General features: G+C 41.8%; 1 protein-coding gene across 3 annotated transcripts in view; it reads right to left on the bottom strand.

The window, feature by feature from the left end:
• Positions 1–1,633: 1,633 nt before the first annotated feature.
• Positions 1,634–12,712, bottom strand: part of PRRG4 (proline rich and Gla domain 4) — a 450,979-nt gene continuing 439,900 nt past the window's right edge. For all 3 annotated transcript variants that reach the window (XM_044059763.1, XM_044059762.1, XM_044059761.1), the window contains one exon: positions 1,634–1,835. In XM_044059763.1, the coding sequence (XP_043915698.1) occupies positions 1,808–1,835 (28 nt within the window). In that variant the 3' untranslated portion in view covers positions 1,634–1,807. The remainder of the gene's footprint in view (positions 1,836–12,712) is intronic.

Here is a 12,712-nt window from a genome sequence, read left to right as displayed (position 1 = left end):
GACAAGATAGCATGTGGAAGATGATAGGATTTGCTATTCATGTGCAGTTTGTCCATCACGGTGGGATGCTCAAGGTTGAGTAACTGAAAAGTTTTTTATGAAAGTCTATGAAAACATATGTAATATTTCCATATTTCACTAATAATGCAAACATGTAGTGTGACACTGCAATGTTAGAGGGAACCTATGCTAGCAGTGGGTGTTTTGCAGAAAACTGTAGTAAAAGAAGTTGTATAATATAATAACATCTGGAGATATAACTTGAGCAAGTTATTAATAACTGCAACATTCTAACATTGTAGCTAATATGAATGGTAGATTGTGCCTTAGAGAGTAAGGTGGCTTCTGCAAGCTGACAAGATATGGTATTGTAAAGCAGTGAAAGAATCGCTGTGGAATGACAGGGCTTGAGATATTAAAGAGCATTTGCAAATAATTATGAATGATATGACATTTTTCCATATTTACATTAATACAAAAATGAAGTATGACAGTCTCATGATGGGGAGACCTATTCCACCGGTGACTAAGTGTCTAAAATATGGTAGGTAATATATTTACTTGGGGAAATCAATCATTAATAGCAGTAATACATTCATATCAGAAAGAATATCACAAAAGCTGTGCACCCTACATGCAAACAAATACTTCAGTCATAAATGCAAAACAAATAAAAGCACACAGGTTTGACGCTATTACCCGCCATCTAACAATCATGGATTTGTAGATTAATTCTGTTTGAAATACTGGCTAAATATTGCATGCACATTTTGTGCAATATCACAAAACAACAACATGTATCTCAATCTTATCATACATCGTCAGAAAGCTGCAGAAGAAATGAAATGATTGCTCACTGATACCTGAAATCTATCTTGTAAAATTATAAAGGTATAACCTTTTTTTGACAATGGTAGTAGTCATTTTAACAAAAAATATCAGTTTACTTCATAAATCTGTAATTCTAAACAGCACCATAATATGAACTTGTGGCAGTATAACTGTTTTCATGTTTTACATTACTTCTTTGTAAACTGCATCATTTCAGATGTTGCATATTATATGAAGCATGTTTTCAAATTAGAATTTTGAAGAAAACCCCTCAGGAAGCCAGTCAGTTCCTGGATTCAAAGACTTCAGTACGCACTGGGATTAATTAGCCTTCTGTTGCTTAGGACTCAGTGAGTTACATCTTCATTTTCGGGATTAGTGTTAGCCCTTGAAAGATATACATTTTCACTTTATTGCCAGTATATTATAATTATCATTATCAACAAAAGTCTAAATTTAGATTATGGATATGTAACATGAGAAGTCAAAGTCCTTCTACAGTGTGATTTACCTAATGCAACCATTGGCAATTACACCTACCCAAAGAGAATTAAATTTTAATTCTGGTTTTATAAATTATTGCTTTCATAGGAATGCAAAAATACTGCACATGTGGAAAGTAGAACACTGCTCATTCCCATAAAAAATCATATATCCTTTATATATAAATATTTTCTCATCCAAAGTTCATAGTCCAAAGTTTATAAATACTTAAGAACAAACATTTTTGTTGAGAACTCCATGGTAACACCTTCAATTTTATATATATATATATATATATATATATATATATATATATATATATATATAAATATATCTATCTGAAAGTCATATGGTCTTAAGAATGGTTAGATCTTCATTACAGCCAGTATTAGAAGCAAGATGAAATGACAGACTGCAGAGTAAATACAGCTCCAGTATATTGTATTCCATAATTTAGTTCATATACAGCTCTTGACTCCATCAAGGTTTTCTGCTACAGGTGTAATGAACCAGCTCTGGACCTGAAAAGGAAATGCAATATCAGTACAAACTAAAAAGATCTTTCTGTCAACAAAGCAGGTTCTGTCACAAGATAGAAAATGAAATGCTAAGAGTTACAATTTACTGGAACAAGTTTTCCTGTCTTCTAGTTTTCCAACTAAACTAACATTTGGAAAAAAGTCAATACATTGCAAAGTTCAGGACAAAAAGAAGTTATGTACCTACCATAACATTTCATGTTAGTGGTCTTCATCTCGCCTTTTCTTGCTTGTTGGGATCGGAGCTGACCCTTGGCTCCGACTCGGCCATCTTCTATAGCTCGAGAGCTGTTTACTGGCTCGAGGCTACCCCTTATCCCATGATGCCTAGTGCTAGCTACCCAGAACTCGTTTGTAATAGCTAACCCCAGACATAGCAAGAATAATCTGACCAAACTAACAGGTTGGGCATATCTGTTATACTCTCTAAGTCAGTAGAGGAAACAAACCAGAAAATACTCAGCCAGTGAAACCTAAACTCCTCTTGGTCCAATAGGACAGGGGGATGGAGGGGGGGACACAAGAAAGAAGGCGAGATGAAGACAACTAACATGGAATGTTATAGTAGGTACATAACTTCTTTATGTTAAGTTGTCTATCTCGCCTTTGTTTCTTGCTTGTTGGGACAGCATCCCTAGCACCTATGATCCTGGGTGGCTCATTGGAACAGACTCTTCAGAACAGTGGAACCAAAGTTAGCTCTATTCCTGGAGGCCATGTCTAACTTGTAAAGAGAAATAAAGGTATGCGGATTTGCCCATGTGGCTGCGGCACAAATAGAGTCCATGGGCAACCTAGACTGGAAGGCTACAGAAGTGGCCAAAGCCCTAGTAGAATGGCCTTTTGGTTTGGAAGACAATTCTTTGTTTCTTAGTTGATAGATGAAGGTGATAATGTGAGACAACCACCTGGACAGGGTCACTTTGGAAACTGGAAGACCCTGTTTACCCCTAGCATAGGAAAGGAAGAGTTGGTCCGACTTCCTTATAGCCTTCGTTCTATGCAGGTAAAAACGCAGTTGTCTATGAACATCCAAAAGGTGTAACTTGTATTCTGCCTTGTTGGTGTAGTTAGGGAAAAATACTGGAAGGTCTATGGATTTGTTGAGATTATTTTCTGAGCACACTTTAGGAAGGAAGGATGGATTAGTTCTCAGTGCAACCCTATCCTTGTGAAAGACTAAGTACGGAGAACGAACGCTTAGTGCTTGAAGTTCCGATACATGCCTGGCTGAGGTAATAGCTACCAGAAAGAGAGTTTTCCAAGAAAGAAACTTAAGGGAGCAGGAAGCTGCCGATTCAAAAGGGGGCATAATCAAGGAGGTTAGTACCAAATTAAGGTCCCAAGGAGGAGGGGGATCTCTCACTGGGGACCTAAGGAGAGTAGTCCCTCTGAGAAAGGCTTTACACAGCTTATGAGACATGATATTTAGATTAGAAAAGCCAACATGATAGTTAGATATGGCTGCTAGTTGAACCATGATTGTGGCAGAAGTGGACCCAGAGAGAAAAAGCTCAGTTAGGAATTCCAAGATCTCGTGAACTGGGGCCGAAAAGGGATCTATGTTCCTAGCCTCTGCCCAATAAGAGAAACGTTTCCATTTGCTAGCATACGTCTTCCTAGTAGCTAATTTGTGAGAGGATACAATAATTTCACGCACAGCCGGGGAAATTCTGGGAAGCCTGGCTAGGGTTGGAATTGGATCAACCAAGCTGTGAGCTGGAGTGTCTGGAGGGATCGATGCAGCTCTCCTGACTGATGAATCAGCAGTTCTGGAATAGGATCCAGGGTCCAGGTCTGCTCGAGGAGGTAACGGTGCAGGAATGGAAACCAAATCTGTCGAGGCCAGTAAGGAGCAATGAGGATCATTTTGCAACCCAACAATATCGCTTTCTGTATGAGTTTGGGTATAAGAGGAAAAGGCGGGAAGGCATGAAGAGTCCCTGAGGCCAATCGTGGACTAGAGCATCTCTGGGAGGGTGACCGGGAAGTGGTAGAAGGGGGAAATAGTTGCTGCATTTGGTGTTGAAGGGGGCTGCAAACAGATTGCAGCAAGGCTGTCCCCATTTGCGGAAGATGAGATCCGCAACTACCTGATTCAGAGACCAATCGTGAGGCATGAGAATAGCTCTGCTGAGCCTGTCCGTTATGACGTTGGACTTCCCAGGGATGTGCATTGCAATCAGAAATCGTTGGGAGGAAATCGCCCACTGCCAGAGTCTGAGTGCTTCTCGACATAGGGGGTAGGACCTGGTTCCGCCCTGCTTGTTGATGTACCACACTACTGACATGTTGTCCGTCTGAATTGCAATGGTCCCAGGAGGGAGGGAGTCCTGAAGTGCTTGCAACACTAGTAGCACGGCTCTCATCTCCAAGACATTTATGTGCAGATGGTACTCGTGAGGCTGCCATGTGCCTTGGACTGTCCTGCCCTAATAATGCCCCCCCACCCCATCAGTGAGGCGTCCGTGGTCACTGTGGCAACCGGAGGGGGTTGGATGAATGGTCTGCCCTGAGACACTAGTGGGGAGACCATCCACCAGGAAAGGTGTCTTTTGCAAGTTTTTGTACTCATGATCATGTGAGACATGGGCAGCTATTGAAAGGACCACTGTGTGAAGAGAAGCCACTGAAGGATTCTCATGTGAAAATGGGCTAGAGGTATCAGAAGAACTGCCACCGCCATAGAACCCAGAGTTTGAAGGACCGACCAGACTTGTACCTTTTTGCATTGCATGAGAATATGAACTTACTGCCGAAATGTGGCCACACTGTCCGGCGGTTGTCTTGCGGACATACTTTTTGTATCTAGAGCTGCTCCTATATAGGTAATAGATTGACAGGGCAACAAGGCAGATTTTTTGAAATTTATAGCAATGCCTAACTGGGCACAAATTGTGATTGTATAGTCCCTGGCTTGAAGAAGTTGATGCCTGGTAGTAGCAGTAAGGAGCCAGTCGTCTAGATAAGGAAACACCTGGAATCCTTGACGTCTCAGGTGAGCCATGACCACTGCCATACATTTGGTGAACACCCTGGGGGCTGTGGTGAGACCAAAGGGCAGAGCTCTGAACTAATAATGACTGGCTCCCAGCCAGAAGCGAAGGAATCTCCTGGAGTGCCTGTCCATCTTGATGTGATAGTACTCATCCTGGAGATCTATTGAGCACATCCAATTGTCCTGACCCAAAAAGGGTAGAATGGACTAAAGCATGACCATCCGAAACCTTGTTCTTTGAACAGACTTGTTTAGTCTGCTAAGATCCAAAATTAGTCTCCAGTCCCCTGTCTTTTTTGGTACCAAAAACAACCATGAGTAAGTTCTGGATCCGATTTGGTCTGCCGGGACTTCCTGGATGACTCTTTTTTTCTAGCAGTCTTGAAATTTCTATGACTTCTTGGGCCCTCAGATTGGGTGGAACATCTGGGGGGGGGATTTGCTTGATGATAGGGGGGATTGGAAGAAGGGAATTACATAGCCTCTGGATATGACTGAGTGTACCCATTTGTCTTGTGTAATGTCTTGCCAGGCTTTTGGGTACATTGAAAGTCTTCCCCGACTGCCTCCAGAAGTGGGCAGTCGGGCAACCCTTCAGGGATGCTGGAAGGGCTTGTCAGAGAAAGATTTTCTGCTGCCCTGGTTCTGCGGACCCCCTCTGCCTCGAGGGCGGCGTCTGTTGTTATTTCCTCCTCTGCCCCTGGAGGAAAACTCACTACGTGTATCAGACGAGGCTCCCTGGGATTTCTGAAACCACATTTTTCCACTCTTCTGACCTTTGGGATATGGTCTGGAAGGAGTGGAAAAACAGACTCCCACGGCAGAGAGAGAGTCTTGCCTTCCTGTTCACACCTAGTGAGAGTGTCCTTCACCTGTGGTCCAAAGAGAAATGAACCGTCAAAGGGGGTGTTGGTGAATGACGCTCTAAAGGGCTCCGCAAAATTACACAGCCACATCCATGTGTGTCTCCTAAGGGCCACGCCTGTACCTGTGGCTCTACTCGCACCATCGGCTGCATGAAATGAGCCTCATGGAGGAGTTAACCACTGAATTAAGGGTCACCAGCTGAGAAGCTACTTTAGCTTGAACCCCTCCAGCTGATGGATCCTGGAGGGTATCTCCAAGCTCTTTTAGGAGATTCCTCTGAAGCCTGGTAAAATGGCATAAGTAATTCAGTGACCTCATGGAGAAGGTTGCTGAAGCAAACATTCACTTCCCATATCTGTCCATAGTCCTAGACTCCTTGTTAGGAGGATGGACAGAGGAAGAAGTTTACGCTAATTCCTTTTTAGTGGCCGCTGCTATTACCATGGCATCCACGGGAACACCCTTGGTAAGGAACTGTTTGTCAGGGGGTGCAGTGATAAACTTGCCGGGCCTTCTCGGGGTTGGTTCCACTGTATCCGGGGCTGACCAAGCCCTTTGAGCCACCACAGACATTAGTGGATCGAAGGGCGGAGACACCCAGGAGGTGGAAGGCCGGGAACCAAACACATCCAGGAATACGGATTCATCCTCAGTAGGGGCTAGGGCAGTCCAGTTCCCCCTCTGCCTAAGCATTTCTAGGATGTCCAAAAAGGAAACATCTTCAGAGGGGGATCTTGGGGACCCTTCCGATTCATCCAAATCCGTATCCGAAGTGACAGACTCAGAGGAGTCAATGTGCTTCCTCTTGCACTTTCTCTTCTGAGGGGCCTCCTCTGAATGATCAGGGGAGGCCTCGGAAGAAGAGGAAACACCCAGTGGGGTGCTCTGGAGTGTCAGTTCTCCATGCTTGAGGTCTGGAGGAGAGACAGAGGTTGACGCAGGCACTACAGGGGATGGAGCCAGTGGGGTCGAACATGGTGCTGACTATGGGGCCAGTACACTCCTCATGACATCGAAGGCATCCCTGCCATGATGCAAAGAAGGCTCTGGCTCCAAGGAAACTGGAATCCTTCTCTGCACTGAGGGGGACGGCTCCGAGGCCGATGTAGGAGCTGAGCTCACCTGTGCTGAAGCTCCGCGAGGGAGAACGGGGTCGGACAAGGGTCTGATGCCACTCGCCCCCGCGGAGCCGACAAGGGAGTCTCGGCACCCAGATCCTTTGACCGAAGGCACCATCGAGGGGATCGGAGCTGATGACAGAACCACAGGGGGAAAAGTTATCGATGCCGACAGATCCACGATTCGAACCCCAACAAACTCCGGCTCTAAACTCAGAGGAGTTGGAGGAGGAACATCAATGGAAGCGGGCGGAGCCGACACCTGTTGAGGAAGGCTGGATAACATTTTGGCCAGTGCCTGCGACTTCAACAACCTACTGACCACTCTCGCCACATCATGGTCCGAGAGTCTAGAGGACCGAGAGGAGTGGGAGGATCTGTGACTGCGGTCACTCTGCAACAGGGGAGACCGAGGGGCCGAATGTATCGACTCTAGAGACTGGGACCTCGGTCTCTTGTGGGTCTGAGATGGCTCCGAAGATGCTGGTGGAGCCGATTGGGAGGCAGCCTCCTCGGTTCCAGCCGGAACCGAAGTAGTCGGTAATGTTTGGGCCAATGACGGCTCCGAGCTGGGAGCCAACTACTTGGTCGGTTTAGGAGATTTCACCAGCTGAGCCTTGGCCGGTGAATCCTGGGGCTTAAGAAGACCCCTTAAAATCAGCTTATTTTTGCGCTTCTGCAGAACCCTTGGGCTGAATGCGTGGCATACAGAACAAGAGTCCTGCAGGTGCACTGCGCCTAAGCAATAGACGCAAGAAGTGTGCCCATCTGTCAGAGACATTTTCTGACAGCATGAGTCACACTTCTTGACTCCAGACACTTTGGATTCTTTGGACATATCTAGTCCTACACAGAAAGTCTTTGGTCAAAGGCCCAACAACAAAAAACTACACACACTAATCTACCAAAAACACAACAACACACAGTCAAGAAGTTTTTTTTTTTTTTTTAATAGAAAGCCTCTAACTTAAACGGCTACCTATGAAGTAAAAGAGAAGACTAAAACTAAAGATAAAACGCTACAATAAGTAGAGATAGGAAAGGGGAAGAACTCTCTAACTTAAATGAGTTCTAAAGGAAAAATACAACAACACAAACTACAACAAACTAATTAACGATAATGTCGAAAGACGAAACTATCAAAAAAAAGAAACCCTAATTCGCTAGAAAAGTATTAAACTAACTTACAAGAGCCTGAGCCAGTAAGAACGAACCTTGAAACTGAAGCGGCATACGAGATCTGGGTAGCTAGCGCTAGGCATCATGGAATAAGGAGTAGCCTCGAGCCAGTAAACCGCTCTCGAGCTATAGAAGATGGCCGAGTCGAAGCACAGGGTCGGCTCCGATGCCAACAAGCAAGAAACAAAGGCGAAATAGACAACTTAACATTAAATGTTCTGAAGCAGGTACTTTGCAAAGTTTTTTTTAACAATATAATCACTTTATTAACACTGCATTGCCATTATTACATATTGTTCATAGGTAGGTACTAGGCTATCGGCCCTGGGGCCTATACAAGCCCAGCTAAAAATGTACCCTGGCTTTTGCCACCCAAGAAAATGATTTTCCTGTACCACTGTTGAGCAGAGCCACAGAAGTGATCCCCAGGGTGAATTTCCTATTTCCCATCCAATCATCAAGTTTTTTCTTGAAGAGTGCTAATGAGGAGCTTTGTTTGATATAGACAGGTAAAGACAAAAAAGAGAGCGGATTTGTAGAACTAAACTCCTTTATTGGTAAGCGCTTTCATTGGCAAAAGGTAAGCCAACTTCTTCAGACCATCGAAAAGCATACAAGATACAATCCCATGTGAAAAGGAATGCCTTTTATACACAGTGTTAGTCTAATCAAGCAATCAATTAAGTAAAAAACAATCAACAATAAAAAACCACAAGTAACCATTTGTTTGCTGAACCAGAGATTTGTTTTACATAGGTTTTTCTAAAATCAGTAAACCTTAGACAATAAACTTTCTCAAGCCTAATTTATCTCAATATTAAAAATATCAAATCATCCAGCCTTGTGATGGTAACATATTTACTTTAAAATTACTAAATGTTTAAAACCATGTATATTAAAAGATCCTAAATGGATCTATTTATTCAAAAAGGCTTGAAATGCTTATCTAGCTAAGGCTTTTATTTTGAGTAAACATTTGATAGATACATATTAATTTAAACCCGGCATAATATAAGCCATGGTACGGATCTGCCATGCCAATTCTCTTTCCTCGAGTTTAAGTTGCCATGGGCCACCCCTGCTGCTACGGTCTACTTTTTGCAAGACAATAAAACTGAACTAATGGTCTGGGTGTTTTATTATATGCCTCAAGGAAATGTTCTTAAAAAGAGCTTATCCTTTACCCTTAATCGATCAAGTGATGGAAGAGGTACGTAATAAAAGATCAATAGGGTATTTTCAACCTTTGGTACAAGAAAAACACGTTTACACAACCCCACCAGTGGGGAATGTTATTAACATTTCCCACGGAAAAGAAAAGTTATTGAATGGGGCAACTAGTTTTTTAACAACCTATTCCCTAGATGCAAGCAGCATTAGGGAGATTATATGTAAAAATTGGTCTTTAATACAACAGGATAACGAATTAGTCAAAATGTTGGGCACAACACCAGCTGTAACATACAGAAGAGGTCTCAATTTGAAAAATTTGGTTGAGAGACCGAAAAAAAGCTTTAAGAGGCCAAACTGGTATGTTTAAATGTGGAAGATGTGCCCAATGTAAACATATTAAAGTGACTAATAAGGTTAACATCAGAGATAAGACCTATCAAATTTGGGGTAGACATACATGTGATTCCCAAGGGTTAGTATATGGGGCTGTCTGCAACCAATGCAAAGGTTACTATATTGGAAAAACAGAACGAAAGCTCAAGCAAAGAATATACGAGCATCAATATAGCATTGATAGGTAGATCAGTACAAATGCCCTAGCAAGGTTGTGGTTTTTTTATTGTTGATTGTTTTTTACTTAATTAACTGATTGCTTGATTAGACTAACACTGTGTATAAAAGGCATTCCTTTTCACATGGGATTGTATCTTGTATGTTTTTCGATGGTCTGAAGAAGTTGGCTTACCTTTTGCCAACGAAAGCGCTTACCAATAAAGGAGTTTAGTTCTACAAATCTGCTCTCTTTTTTGTTTTCACTAGTTTTGTTTTTTTGTTAGCACGTATGATATAGATAGGTAGTTTATTCCAGAGTATGGGAAGTAATCATCATACATGGTGCACTTGTTTTTTTCAATGCTCACTGCTCTTACAACCATTTTAAAGTTGCAGGTTTATTCAGTATTGATAAACTAGCCTTAAGTCATACAATAAGTGCTTACATTTAACTTTCAATAATTTTCCATTTTTCTGATGTTTTTTGGCCATTTTTTCTACAACCATGTCCAAAACGAAGACAACAGACACTACTGAGCTTCAAAGACTTGATATGCAAAAAATAGGGTCAGCGTTAACAGAACTGAAGGGAGGAAGCCATCAACTAATTACAAGACATCTGCACAGTACGGATGAGCAGCATGTTATTGTGTGCCAGGCAGGTAGTTGGTGCACAATACATAAACAATCAAGCTACAATTTAGAAATAATAGCGGTAATACATTAAATAATGATACTGTTCACCAGTACTATCTAAAAAAAAATATGTTACACCACAATTATCATGGTAAAAGTCCAGTTTACCTCTACAGAAGCATAGCTGTTGATCAAAGGGAGAACAGTGCCAGACTGCAGCCCCTGCCACCCATCTAATACTGATAAAATCAATGTCAATAATGGCCATTAACATGGCAGGACTGCATAATTTTAGTAGGAAAGCTCAGACAAAACATGAATGAGCACTTCTACACAGCAACGGGAATTAGGACAATACAGGTAAGTACATTTCTGAACTACATTGCCTATTCCTGCATACTGGCTTAGCAGCAATGGTCTACATTGCACAAATCTGCATGTTCATGTTTCCACAGTGCAGCGCTCTACCCAAATGTAAAGCTATGCCAATAAGCATGCAAACACCTATTTGTGTAAGGTGCACACTGCAGGTAGCTGTTACTGCAGTGTAACTCTGCTCCCAAATGTATTGCTTCATGATTACACAGGCACCGCTCTGAACACTACATGATGGTTCCTGTATGCTGTACAATATAGCCGTGCTCCCGAATATATCGATATTTGGGCAACAGTATTGCCTGCTCAGATTCCTCAGTGTAAACATATAACATGTCTGCAATGAACCCTTAACACAACTGTAAAACTCCTACAAGTTTTGCTCCTGCAGGGTGAGCAATATCTTCTAAGATTAGCAATGCAGTACAGTGTTACAGTATGAACGGTTAATGAATTGCATCCCATAGACCTAGATTTGATGCACTCAGTTATCATCTGCATATTGAGTCACTCTTTAGTCAGTCAGAACATTACTGAAACTTGTAATTTGGACCTTCACATATAATATCCTAAGGAACATTACACAAAGGAAAGCTTATAGTGGCAGTATCTGAAGAAATGACCAAAGTCTGACTTGGTAGATTATAATCTCATAACCTATTTCGCAGGCCTTCATTATTTCAGAAATAAGTGAAGAGGTCATACGGTGATTGAGGAATGTCTTTCCAAACAGGCTCATTCAAGTAAAGCTATGTATATTCCTATCACACACTACCTCCATCAAAGAATGTATATCTCTGGGTTCAATTTCTATCACTGTTGCTTTTCAACATATTCATCAACACCCCCTGCTATGACCTATACACACACACACACACATATATATATATATATATATATATATATATATATATATATATATATATATGGGTCCTAGTTGCTATATTGCAAGTACGTTAAATCAAAACATACTACAGCGAACTCAATTTCGTGAAAGTCCATTTTAGCAAAAATAAACTTTTGCAAAAAAAAGAGAGGAAAAAAAAGACACGCATTTTGCATGTAGATTTAGTTGTACATTAATGTACTGTTGATTGTACAACTAAGCAAAGTGTTGCTTAAAGCGTGGTACAGCGGAGGTAAGGGAATACTCCCTTTTCCTCACTGTAGTGCAATCTCGGAGTGAGAATACTGAAGTGGGGGTGTGGGGGGGCACAACCCTCCACATGGGGGGTGCAGGGGTGCTTGCCCCCCTGCATAAACGTGAGTAGTGTTTTATTTTTGTAGGTTTTTCATCTTTTTGTTTTCTTTTGCGAAAGTGCATTTTTGCTGAAATGCACTTTTTGGAAAGTGATTTCGCTGTAGTATGTTTTGATTTAACGTACTCTCAATGTAGCAACATAGATCCATATATATATATATATATATATATATATATATATATGTTTTAAAAAAATTATATATATATATATATATATACATATATATATATATATATATATATATATATAAAGCTGAAGGCCAACTGCTGACCCTGTAGAACCTCAGGGATGCATCTGCATGAGGTGGCAAGAAAATACTGGAGATTTTTTAATCACTTTGGTTGTATATATAGTTCCTTCCACAAAGGGACCAGCCTACATTCAGCCAAAATTAATGATTAGGAAGGGATTAAGGCTTTAGGAAGCAGTCCAGTGTTTGTATCCTTGGCAAGATACAACCTGTAGGGTACTGCAGCAGTGAGAATGCTGAACATCAGATATTAAATAAATATACAAAGCCAAGTATTCCAAAATGGATCCCTGACAACAGCAAAAGTTGTTCTTTCCCTCTGCATGTCATAGTCACTGGTCATGGATCATCTGTGATAAGGCATGCCTATCAAACTGGAGCAGGACTCACAGACTGTGACCTATCCGTGAACCTAAAGAAAACAGAAAGTGATCCTCTGGGAGGTTTCC

Source organism: Protopterus annectens, chromosome 17.part0 (genome assembly GCF_019279795.1).
Source record: "Protopterus annectens isolate FY-2018-M chromosome 17.part0, PAN1.0, whole genome shotgun sequence".
NCBI lineage: Eukaryota > Metazoa > Chordata > Ceratodontiformes > Protopteridae > Protopterus > Protopterus annectens.
This window is presented reverse-complemented; position numbering and strand designations above follow the sequence as displayed.